Raw genomic sequence first — 12,623 nt, 5'->3', positions numbered from 1 at the left:
AAAAATATTTTCTGATGAGAAAATCAATTGATTATTGGACTTTTATTACCAAACTCTGTAGAACATTGTAAAAATAATAAAGGTGAGATACAAACAAACGAACAGAATGGTATCATTTTGGCCAGCAACCAAGTATTTTATACATTGGAGGTATAAGGGGAGGTATAAGGGGAGTGTAAAATCACAAACATCCCAAGGACTGAGCCTTATCTGTCATCATGAATGCTTGTATGTATACACAAAAAGTTATAGCACCTGTTGATCATTGAAACATTAATATTGTCTTAATTTTCTTTGCATTTAATGATTCCCTCTCTATAAGTATAATTTTTGCCAAGATTGTAAGACCTTTGCTAATATACTGTATGTTATGCTATTGATATTGCTCATTAGCCCTTCCCACAGTTTCCCATTTGGGATTAGGTGTGGATGATAACTTCTTTTAATTTCTGGGAAACAAATGCATGATTTTCAAAAGTTCCCCTTTCAGGTAGTACTTTCTAATTTAGATTTAGAACAGAAATCCATATGTACCAGTCTTACCATTTTTATAAATATATTATTACATGATTTTAGACAAGTCTCAACTTCATATTGACCATCAATTGTGTTGTAAATGTTGTACCTTGATGAACGTATCTTTTCTTTTATGTACACTGAGAGCATATGCACCAAGACAAATTCCTTGTGTGTCCAATCACACTTGGCCAATAAAAATTCTATTCTATTCTATTCTATTCAGTTCTCATTATAATGATTAATATCATTTTTCAGATACAAATATATTCAGGGTACCAATACATGTTCAAAATTCATCTATTTTTTGGTTTTATCATACAATGGTAGAAAAAATATGTTCATCTTGCAGTAGTATATTTTGGCGATTGCAACTTAGTTGTAGATTTAGCACTTTTGAATCCTACTTTATGATCCCTTTGCAAAGTTGGGAAAACAACTAAATTATGATCATCCCATTTCAGGTATCATGGCATATCACTGTATATCATGGAAAGTGGCTAGATTTTTTCCATAGCTCTGGTGTGAAAGAGTAATTGCTCCAGTGGAAAATCAGAATGTTAAAATATTTGTGGCAGAATTTTAAAATAGAGTCAACCACTGTCTGTCATGACTATTACAAATCATCAAGACTGTAATATGGATTCTACATTGCGTCGAGTGGCTCACCAAAAGGTCCTCTGATGACTTTTGTGGTAAAGAATATCATATTATTAAGAGTTGGCTAGCAAATATAAAATAATACTGATATGATCTGGACTTCATTGAGCATACTAGAATAGCCAGGAATGTTTGATGGAATCCATAACAAAAATACAAGGAACGTAAATATCTAGCTTCAAGCACAGATGGGTATAATTCCTATTTGCTGGTTTTTCAGTATAATTCTACCAGGGAAGTAGCCACGTATGATTTGATGTATACAGTCACATGACAAACAAGTGATACTGTTTCTATTGTCCAACTAGCATAATCAGAGTTAGAGGAAGAATTCTGAAATAGAAAACTCTTTTGACCTTGAGATTTAAATAAATTGGATGTGTATTGCTAGAATTAACAGAACGGACTGAAATTGAAGAAACAAGCTTATTAAACAAAAAGGAAAATTAGTATAAGTGATAAAATATTGCTAATTGATAGAATAGGGAAAAATCTAATTAACTTCCAATGGCAGATATAATTTTTAGTCAGTGTAGTATGTAATATAATTTGGATACTAAAAAAGGAAATATTCATACTTACTGATTTGATTTCTTACATCGTTTACTTTTTGTCCCAAAGATTTTGCTTCAGCAAACCTGATAAAAGCAATCATGTTTAGAATTTTTACTAATGCATTGTACCATTAGTCAACATTTCTGTACTATTTTCAGTTGCGGTTTGCCTGCACATTAAGTTAAAGTTGAATCTATGGCAATGAATCACATTAAACTGACAAAGTGGCAAGTTACATTATATTTTGTATTGAAAATATGTGTCTGCACATACGCGTGCATACACAATCTGTTACTGTTACATGCTCTGTTACTGTTAACAGTAACAGTATATCTCTGTTAACAAAGATAAAAAGTTATCTTTTTCACTCTGCATGTTGATATTGTTAAAATTATTCAGCATCCTCACGCACCAAATCAAATCAAATCAAATGGGCCTCTGGTGGCTCAGACTGGTAAGACAGTCTGTTATTAACAGCAGCAGCTTGCAATTACTGCAGGTTCAAGTCCCACCAGGCCCAAGGTTGACTCAGCCTTCCATCCTTTATAAGGTAGGTAAAATGAGGACCCAGATTGTTGGGGGCAATAAGTTGACTTTGTATATAATATACAAATGGATGAAGACTATTGCCTGACATAGTGTAAGCCGCCCTGAGTCTTCGGAGAAGGGCGGGATATAAATGCAAATAAAAAAAAGTGTTTTGATTGTCTGGGTATTTTGCTAATGTTATTTCTTTAAAACAAATATTCTGAGGAAGGAAGGAAGGAAGGAAGGAAGGAAGGAAGGAAGGAAGGAAGGAAGGAAGGAAATAATCAATCAAATATCCTAAGTCAAAGATAAGAAATAATAGCAATAACAATTAGGCTTATATATACCATCCCATAATACTTTACAGCATTTTACAATGTAGAAGCATTATTTGCATATTGGCCCAACAATCTAGGTGGTCATTTTACTGACCTCAGAAGGATGGAAGGCTGACTCAACCTTGAGGTTCATCAAGATTGAACTATGGACACTTTGCCTGCAATACTACACTTTAACCACTGCAGTACCAGGGCTCTTAACATAAAGTATGATTTAGTCCAAGTCCTACTCTTTTTCAGGCCCTTTTTTTAAAAAAGCAACATTAATATTTGGTCTTTTTTTAGAACAAAACAAAGAAGAAACATTTTTAATTTTGCTAGCCACCCAAGTCAATATTGAGATGGGCGGCCATATAAATTAATTAATTAAACAAACGAACCAACAAACATCTGTGCTAAACCAACAGGTGCTAATCTCTCCATAGTCTAAAAAAATGGTATCTTTGAGACTGAGATGTGAGTGAATTCAGACTTTGCTGGTAAAAATGTCCTAGATATCACTTCTACTAATTACATTTGGTTTCTAGGTGCTTTTAAATAACAATAACTCTATATGTATGAGTTAAAGAAGGCAACATGTCTTTGAAGATAAATGAATAGAATAGAATAGAATAGAATAGAATAGAATAGAATAGAATAGAATAGAATAGAATAGAATAGAATTTTTTATTGGCCAAGTGTGATTGGACACACAAGGAATTTGTCTTGGTGCATATGCTCTCAGTGTACATAAAAGAAAAGATACGTTCATCAAGGTAAATCTTACTTATATTTGTGTAGACAGAGCTATATTGTTTTCTTGTCAATTATACAGAAGTGATCTACCATTGCCTTCTTCTGGAATGTGTTTTGATTTCCCGTCTAGCCTATAGCACTGGAATTTCCTAGTGGCCTAGCATGCAAGCACTAACAAGGTCTGATTCTTTTTTCATGATCAGCCATGATTTGCTACATTGCTACCACTGTTGTGATTAGCTCTGCTTTTATAACCTCTCAAGTATCATGATGCTTTAATTCTATTAATAAAGTTGAAATAACTAACGAGAGCAGATCCTGCGGACAAAATCCTGAGGACAAATGGAATGCAGGGAACTGGGAACTTCTCAAAATCCAGATGCTGAAGGTACAAATGCACACTATTCTGAGAAGGAAATATGGGAGGGCACCAGGGAAACCCCTCTCTATGATTAGCTTTTTTCAGTTTTAACTGAATTTAGAATCCAAAGTATATATAGAAAATGGAGGGTGGGAATAGTCACCAAAGAGTTATGGCAGCAAATGGAACTAGCCCTTGCTTGATGATGGTAAGTAGGACCAGCAACTCCATCCCTAAGCAACGTGTTTGTAGGATGTGGTTTTAAAGTGCAACATCATATGACTGTGGCAACTTACTACAGCAGTTGTGACAGTCCCGGTTGTTCTTAGGAGAATCCTGCAAGATTGCAGTGTCCCATGGTCACGTGATCGCTGCTTGCAACCTCCTGCCAGCTTCTCCAATGACTTTGCTTATCAAAAGCTGGCAGTGAAAGTTACAAATGGTGATCAGGTGATTCCAAGATGCTGCAACATTGTAACTGGATGGGGAGAAACAGGCTCAAGCTCAATCCCTCCAAGACGGAGTGGCTGTGGATGCCGGCATCCCGGTACAGTCAGCTGAGTCCACGGCTGACTGTTGGGAGCGAGTCATTGGCCCCGATGGAGAGGGTGCGCAACTTGGGCGTTCTCCTGGATGAACGGCTGTCTTTTGAAGACCACCTGACGGCCGTCTCCAGGAGAGCTTTCCACGCCAGTTGCGCCTTTCTAGACCGGGATGCCTTGTGCACAGTCACCACGCCTCGTGACGCCTCGCCTGGATTACTGCAATGCTCTCTACATGGGGCTCCCTTGAGGGGCATCCGAGGCTTCAGTTAGTCCAGAATGCGGGAGCCCCTCGTGGCGCGTGACACCCATCCCGCAGACTGCACTGGCTACCTGTGGCCTTCCGGTGCGCTTCAAGGTTTTGGTGAACGCTCAAAGCGCCCATGGCATAGGGCTATTTACGGGACCGCCTACTGCTACCAAATACCTCTCACCGACCTGCGCCTCACAGAGAGGGACTCTCAGGTGCCGCCGGGCGCGACAGTGTCATCTGGCGATGCCCAGGAAGGGCCTTCTGTGGGGCTCCCACCTCTGGAACGAACTCCCCAGGACTCACAACCTCCGGACCTCCGGACCTTCGTCATGAGCTTAAAACTCACTTATTCATCTGCGCAGGACTGCTAGTTTTTAAATTTATGGGTTTTAATGGGTTTTTATTATTTATATTTAATTTTAATCCCATTTTTTCACTATGCTCATTGACTTTTATTGCCAGACCTTGCAGATATTTTGCATTTTGGTTATTAAATAATATTATCAGCATAGCACAAATTATTGATGTTTCTTCCTCCAATTTTAAAATCATGTCCATCTTCTTCCAAGCCAGCTTCCCTTCACATTGAGCATGTAGGATTAGTAAATAAAGGAAGAATATATTTAGCAGACATTTCATAGTACTTTAGTACAACTTTAATAGTACCATTGAGTGAGAGGTTGTTGACCTATAATGTGTTAAAACATATTATGATGATTGAGATCTGAAATTGCCTAAAAGCTTTTGATGTGTTTATGGAAAGGTTTTAAGCAATTTCAGATCTCAATCATCACAATATGTTTTAACACTTTATAGTAGTTAACTGATGTACTACCTGTAATTTGCCTCATAGATGTAACCTGAATCTGCATACCCAAAATATTTTCCATTCCCTTTCCTTCAGGACATCTCCCCAATTTAAATCCTACCTTAGTCTAACTAGCCACTCTATGTGTCTGATAAAGTGAGCTACAGCTCATGAAAGCTTATACCAGTAATAATATTTTTTAGTTGGAAAAGGTGTTACAAGAGACCATATTTTACCCACCACCTTCACATTGAGCATGTAGGATTAGTAAATAAAGGAAGAATATATTTAGCAGACATTTCATAGTACTTTAGTACAACTTTAATAGTACCATTGAGTGAGAGGTTGTTGACCTATAATGTGTTAAAACATATTATGATGATTGAGATCTGAAATTGCCTAAAAGCTTTTGATGTGTTTATGGAAAGGTTTTAAGCAATTTCAGATCTCAATCATCACAATATGTTTTAACACTTTATAGTAGTTAACTGATGTACTACCTGTAATTTGCCTCATAGATGTAACCTGAATCTGCATACCCAAAATATTTTCCATTCCCTTTCCTTCAGGACATCTCCCCAATTTAAATCCTACCTTAGTCTAACTAGCCACTCTATGTGTCTGATGAAGTGAGCTACAGCTCATGAAAGCTTATACCAGTAATAATATTTTTTAGTTGGAAAAGGTGTTACAAGAGACCATATTTTACCCACCACCCCAAGTGTTAAGAAGTAGGTAGATAACATTTCGCTAATATGAATGTGTTTACATCTTCAAGAACAAAGTAGCTATGTGCAAGAGTCTTGAGAGAGGTTGAGAATGTCATCTTGCAGCCCTTTTAGTGATCTTTAAAAAATCATGTAGGATAGGCTTAAAGCCAGGAACTGGAGTAGGGTAAATGTTGTTCCTATCTTCACAAAATGGGAAAAAAGAAGATTCAGGTAATTAGAGACTATTTTACTGCTGCCCTGATTTACTACTAGGCAAAACATTGGCGCAGATTTTAACCAGTCAGTTGGTGAGTATTTAGAAAAGAATGCATTGCTTGGCAGGAGTCAGCATGATCCAGTCAAGAATAAATCATGCCAAACTAACCTGATCTTCTTTTTTGATAGTGTGACCAGTTTAGTTGACCACAAAAATGTTGTGGACACAGCATATTTTGACTTTAGCAAAGCATTCAATAATGTTTCCCATTACATTCTTGGTAGAGAAGATCGCGAAATATGTGCTTAACTGTTCTACAATTAGATGGGTAAGTGCGGGTTGAATTCAGTATTAACGGCTCTAAAGATTTGATGAGATGTATCACAGGTCTCTATTTTAGGCTTTATGATATTTAACAAATTAATAACAGTTTATGAATTCTGCATGGACATAAAAATAGAGGAAACAGGAAACACCTTGAAGGACAGTATCAAAATTCTAGGACAAATAAAAACTCCTATTATTTGGGTAAGAAAAATGAAGTATAAATATTAAGAGTGTAAGATGGGGGAATCATATTTGGCAGCAGCATATGCAAAAAAGATCTGCATGGCTTGATGAATCACAAGTTTGACACAGAAGAAAAGAAGAAAGGGAAGGGAGGGAAGGGAAGGGAAGGGAAGGGAAGGGAAGGGAAGGAAAGGAAAGGAAAGGAAAGGAAAGGAAAGGAAAGGAAAGGAAGAAAGGAAAGGAAGTTCTAGGCTCCACCAGTGAAGTACAGCATCAACAAAGATCAAAAGATGCCACTGTTACTCTCTAATCTCTATTGGTCAAACTAGTGATTTCAGAATATTACATTCATTTCTAATATTGCATTTTAGGAAGGTCATTAAAAAAATTGGAGTGGGACCAAAAAGAGATTAACCAAGATAACAGGTCTGGAAAGATAATTCTAGGAGGAAGGATTATAGGTACTGGTATATTCAGCTTGGAGAAGAGATGACTGAGGGAAACACCACATCTATGTTCAAGTAATTGAAGGGGTATCATGTAGAAAATGGATCTAGAATTATTCTAGAAAATGGGACAAAAAATAATTGGACAAGAAATTCAGGGACAAATATCAAAATTTTACTTGGGCTCTTGAGAAAATTTCCCAATAACAAGAGCTGTTTAACCATAGAAGGAATTGTACCAGGAGTACGGTGGATTCTATTTTGCTGAATGTATTTAAACAGAAGCTTGGTAACAACTGTCAGCAATGCTATTATAGTGGATTCTTGCACTAGATAATCTCTGAGATTTCTTTCAATCCTTACATTTTGTGAAAACTACATATAGAATATGTTTGTGAAAACTATTTGTGGATTTCAACTGGTTCAGAATCCAATGAATCATCTGTTGCAAAAAGCATATTACATACATTTATCTATTTAACACTACCAACAATGCGGCTAGAATCAGAAAAAAGAATCTGGAAAAAGGAATCAGAACACTAAATACAAGCTTGATGGACATTACCTTATAGATGACCCTCAACCCGTCAAAGACCTTGGTGTTTTCATATCAAACGATCTAAGTGCCAAAGCCCACTGCAACTACATTGCCAAAAAGGCTTTAAGAGTTGTAAACTTAATCTTGCGTAGCTTCTTCTCCAGAAAGATTACACTACTAACCAGAGTATACAAAACATTTGCTAGACCTATTCTCAAATACAGCTCACCTCATTTCGGACATTAATACAATTGAGCGTGTCCAGAAATATTTTACAAGAAGAGTTTTCCACTCCTCTGATCACAACAAAATACCTTATGCCACCAGACTTGAAAATTTAGGTTTAGAAAATTTAGAACTCCGCCGCCTTCGGCATGACCTGAGTATAACTCATAAAATCATCTGCTACAATGTCCTTCCTAAGAAGACTACTTCAGCTTCGATCGCAACAATACACGAGCACACAATAGATTTAAACTTAATGTGAACCCCTCCAATCTTGATTGTAGAAAATATGATTTCAGTAACAGAGTTGTTAATGCTTGGAATACACTACCTGACTCTGTGGTCTCTTCCCAAAATCCCCAAAGCTTTAACCAAAGACTATCTACTATTCACCTCACCCCATTCCTAAGAGGTCTGTAAGGGGTGTGCATAAGAGCACCAGCGTGCCTACCGTTCCTGTCCTAATGTTCCCTTTGATTGTATCCAATTCGTATGGTTCTTTCATGCTTATACTTATATATACTGTTGTGTTTGACAAATAAAAAAATAAATAAATAAATGTTTAATTGTACTGATAATCTATTCATTTTCAATCCCAATTCAGTTTTAAAAGGCTTGAACAGGTTGGGGTCATGCAGCTTAGGAAACCTGCTGACAGTAAACCGTGTCTGAATAATCTTGCATCTAAATTATTATGTGTTTTGTGTAGGCAACCTTTGAAGATGGTTTGGAAACTCTAGCTGGTACAGAATGCTACCACTAAATTACTGACCAAGATGCAATGCAAGAGTCATATTACACCTCCTCTATGATTTGTACAGCCTGCCTATTTACTGCTAAACCTATTTGATGGTTTTGATGTTGATTTGGAAGATCCTATGCTGTTTGGGTTCAAAGATCATGAAATTTCTTTCCCCATATGTCATAACTGAGCCTTGGAGCTACTTGGAAGGGAATCTCTGTTGTTTGTTAATGGGCAATTCCAGAGAGGTAGTTACTCAGCAGCTTCCAAAACAGGCTAGGCATCTTTATATCCAATTCCACTTTTACCCAAACTGGTTATTTTATTTTGGTTTTGCAGATGACTTGTGCCTATGATTTTACAGTACTTGATCATTATTTTTATTTGTTACCAAGAAAACTACAAGGACCAGCGTTTCACTCTGTGTGTGTTCCTTGGTTAACAACCATTCATTTTGTTGAGTGTTTGAAGTGCTGAACAAAGGGATTTAAGACCAGTCCCAAAGTTACAGCCATTGTAGTGCCCCCAGAGCTGCATGGTAAGAATTTGGGCATATAGCAATCCATCTGCACTTACGATTGCAGGAGTGCTTCAGCTCCCCCACCTACCTATTTCATCCCTGCTGCCATGGCCCATCACTGCTGTCTTTTTGCTGCCACTGCAGTCTGGCTATTTGTGAGGCAGCTGCTGGCCACTTGTTTTCTACCCCAGGTCACACATGGCGAGTTCCTCACAAGATCTGGGGAAGTTGGCCACATGTGGCCAGCAGGTGTCTCATGAAGGGGCAGGCTGGACATGCTTCATTGGCATTGGGAGCAAGAAGGCAGTGAAGGACATCTAGGATGGCAAGGTGCAAGCAGCAGGGCCTTTGGAGTACAGGAAGTTGAATACAGCTGTGGTTAAGACTGGATTGAAGCAACTGTGGCTTCTGGGTGGCTGCAGCTTTACACCATGCTGCGATGCTGAGCCAGGTTGAGCAGCTGGCCCATAGCAGCTGGGGCAGCTTTGGCTTTGTGCTGTGGCACAGGAGCTTCTTGCAATCTCAGATCCACAGTATGCCAAGAAGCCCCTGAGCCACAGCATGGCTAGAGTAGTGCAGTTCTGGGGCTGCTTGCCACTTCCTTAAGGCAGGGGCCATGGTAGCCAAAAGGAAGAAGTGGGAGAGAGGAGGAGGAATAGGCAGTTGGGAAAAGTTGAAGGGGAGACAGTCCCCTACTTTGGAAAAAATGAAGCTCAGGACTGGGAGGGAAATATCTCGTGGTCTTATATGGTAAATTGTTTTCATTTTTGTTGTTTGTTTCCTCTATAGCAAAATAAAATTTGCAGCAAACTAAATTGTAATGACTGGAATGAAGATGCCAAACTTCACTGCCAGGATTTTGGAGTTATGGTGCTTTAAAATTTCATCCCTTAAAAGTGTCTGCAACTTTGTTTATCACATGAACAAGATGAAATTACATCTGAATAACCAAGTGAACTAATGGCATGGATTGCAATTTATATACATGAAGTTTCCAACACCCACTTTTTGTGACTTTGAACAAATACAAATTATTATATTTTGCTCGTTCTGGAGTTAAAAACTGTGCCATCTATTTCTAGTATTTTTTGTTCTAAATTTCACTGACATGATCTTGTTGCATGTTGCTCACCCTTGATCTAGAGACATTTGTACAGATAGCAGATATGTGAAGATAGCTATCAACAATATTTACAGGTAATAATAACAATAACAACAACAACAACAACAACAGAGTTGGAAGGGACCTTGGAAGTCTTTTAGTCCTACCCCCTGCCCAGGCAGGAAACCCTACACCATTTCAGACGAATGGTTATCCAACATTTTCTTTAAAACTTCCAGTGTTGGAGCATTCACAATTTCTGCAGGCAAGTTGTTCCACTGGTTAATTGTTCTAACTGTCAGGAAATTTCTGCTTAGTTCTAAGTTGCTTCTCTCCTTGATTAGTTTCCACCCACTGCTTCTTGTTCTACCCTCAGGTGCTTTGGAGAATAGTTTGACTCCCTCTTCTTCGTGGCAACCCCTGAGATATTGGAATACTGCTATCATGTCTCTTGTAATAATATGTATTAAAATTGAACAGCATGGTAGCCTAGTGTAAAGACTCTCGTCTCCGACTCAGAAGGTTGGGAGTTCAATCCTAAGTATCAGCAGATGTTTCTCGCCTAGGGTGCAAAGAAAAAAATATCTGCTGCAAACTCCACGTGGTGTCAGGAAGGGCATCTGGCCAGTAAATGCTCAGCTCCATCCAGTTGCCCCAACTTTACCCCAAATTAAGGGATTACAGGATCGTAAAAAGGGAGTTAATACATATTAAAATTTTTTACCCTGAACACACTTTTCCAAAATGCTTTTTACTTTTTAAAATACTTTTTAAAGCACAATAAAAAGTATTTACCAAGAGTTATAACCAAATAACCCCCATTAGGGCCTCTGTGGCTCAGACTGGTAAGATAGTCTGTTATTAACAGCAGCTGCTTGCAATTACTGCAGGTTCAAGTCCCACCAGGCCCAAGGTTGACTCAGCCTTCCATCCTTTATAAGGTAGGTAAAATGAGGATCCAGATTGTTGGGGGCAATAAGTTGACTTTGTATATAATATACAAATGGATGAAGACTATTGCTGGACATAGTGTAAGCCGTCCTGAGTCTTCGGAGCAGGGCAGGATATAAATGCAAATAAAAAAAAATAGACAAACTGTCTCCAGCAAATGGACCTGACTAAAGCATAAGTAACAATGTCCGACAATGTCCTTATTCAGTTCTTCAACTTTTCTTCAGAGCTGAATAAGCTTCTTGGATGAGAAGCAAAATGTCTTCAAAGAAAAACCCGAAAGTCCAGTTATCTCTTGGGGGGAAAAAGCACCTTTGGGATTGAGATTTTAATTTAGGAAAAACATACATCATGTTTGTTCTTTTATAAATAATAGAAAGCAACCTGAAGGATAAAAAGAAAAAGAAAACTCTATTCCAATATTCAAGAATATCTTTGAGATGAACTCACACTGTTATGATTTTTGTGGCTAGGACAATCATCCTGTCATGAATTTTTTATGGTTACTCATATATGTACAATCAGCCTTATTATCGATGACATGATTAAATTATTATCTGGGCAAGAATTTGTCTATGATGAAGAATTGGAAAAAGCTACTGGTATATGTTCCATTTTGTCTAACAAAAGTGGTCATGGAACAAAGTAAAAAAACCCAAACCCACTCAGCTTCATAAGAGGCATACTTTAGGTAACTATGCTCTTTCCATTATTGACTTTTTTCCTTTCACTTTTTAGCACCTAGTATTTTAAGTCATTTTTACTTTTACTCATGTTAACTTATTCTAAGCACAATTTGGATACCTGGGCCCTCCCTGATCAGTTTTTCTGCTTCAAATAGAAGCACTACTTAAAGCAGCTTTCTCCTAATTCCAGGTCCCCCTTTCTTCAGGCTTTGATTGACATGAGCACTCTTCCCTGCATAGTAGGAAAGTTCACCTATACTACGGTAGCTAGTCACAAGGTTTCCAGATAAAAGGAGCTATTCCTTGCAGCAATGCACCAACTCCTTTGTTTTCTTCTCTCCAACTCTTTTCATTTATCAGTCTTATTTTGTTTCTCTGGACTCCTTAAGTGGTGGCAAAAGATAATGTACTTCTTGGGTATTCTGATCCAGTTTTTTCAGTGCAGAGCTTTGCTATAGATGGGTAAACCTCACACTCTGAGCTACAGATTTACCATAAATTAGTATTTAATGAAGAAATGAAAGGTTTTATATACCTGCCCTTTGGCTGCTAGCTTCTGATAAAGTAAATAGAAGGAGCAAGAGTTGTTTATTCCTACTGTTAAAAACAGCAAAAAGAAAATGGCATAGACATGAATGATGAAATACTGCAAAATGGTCCCATTATATATTTTCAATGGC

At 37.8% G+C, this 12,623-nt stretch overlaps 1 protein-coding gene across 1 annotated transcript in view; it reads right to left on the bottom strand.

The window, feature by feature from the left end:
* The window catches only part of KIF6 (kinesin family member 6), a 138,041-nt gene that overhangs the window by 61,780 nt on the left and 63,638 nt on the right, over positions 1–12,623 (bottom strand). Inside the window, exon 15 of the mRNA XM_058166959.1 lies at positions 1,759–1,814. Coding sequence (XP_058022942.1) covers positions 1,759–1,814 — 56 coding nt within the window. The remainder of the gene's footprint in view (positions 1–1,758; positions 1,815–12,623) is intronic.

This window comes from Ahaetulla prasina, chromosome 1 (assembly GCF_028640845.1).
Source record: "Ahaetulla prasina isolate Xishuangbanna chromosome 1, ASM2864084v1, whole genome shotgun sequence".
Classification (NCBI taxonomy): Eukaryota; Metazoa; Chordata; class Lepidosauria; order Squamata; family Colubridae; genus Ahaetulla; species Ahaetulla prasina.
Note: the sequence above shows the minus strand (reverse complement) of the source record. Positions and strands in the feature narration are given on the sequence as shown.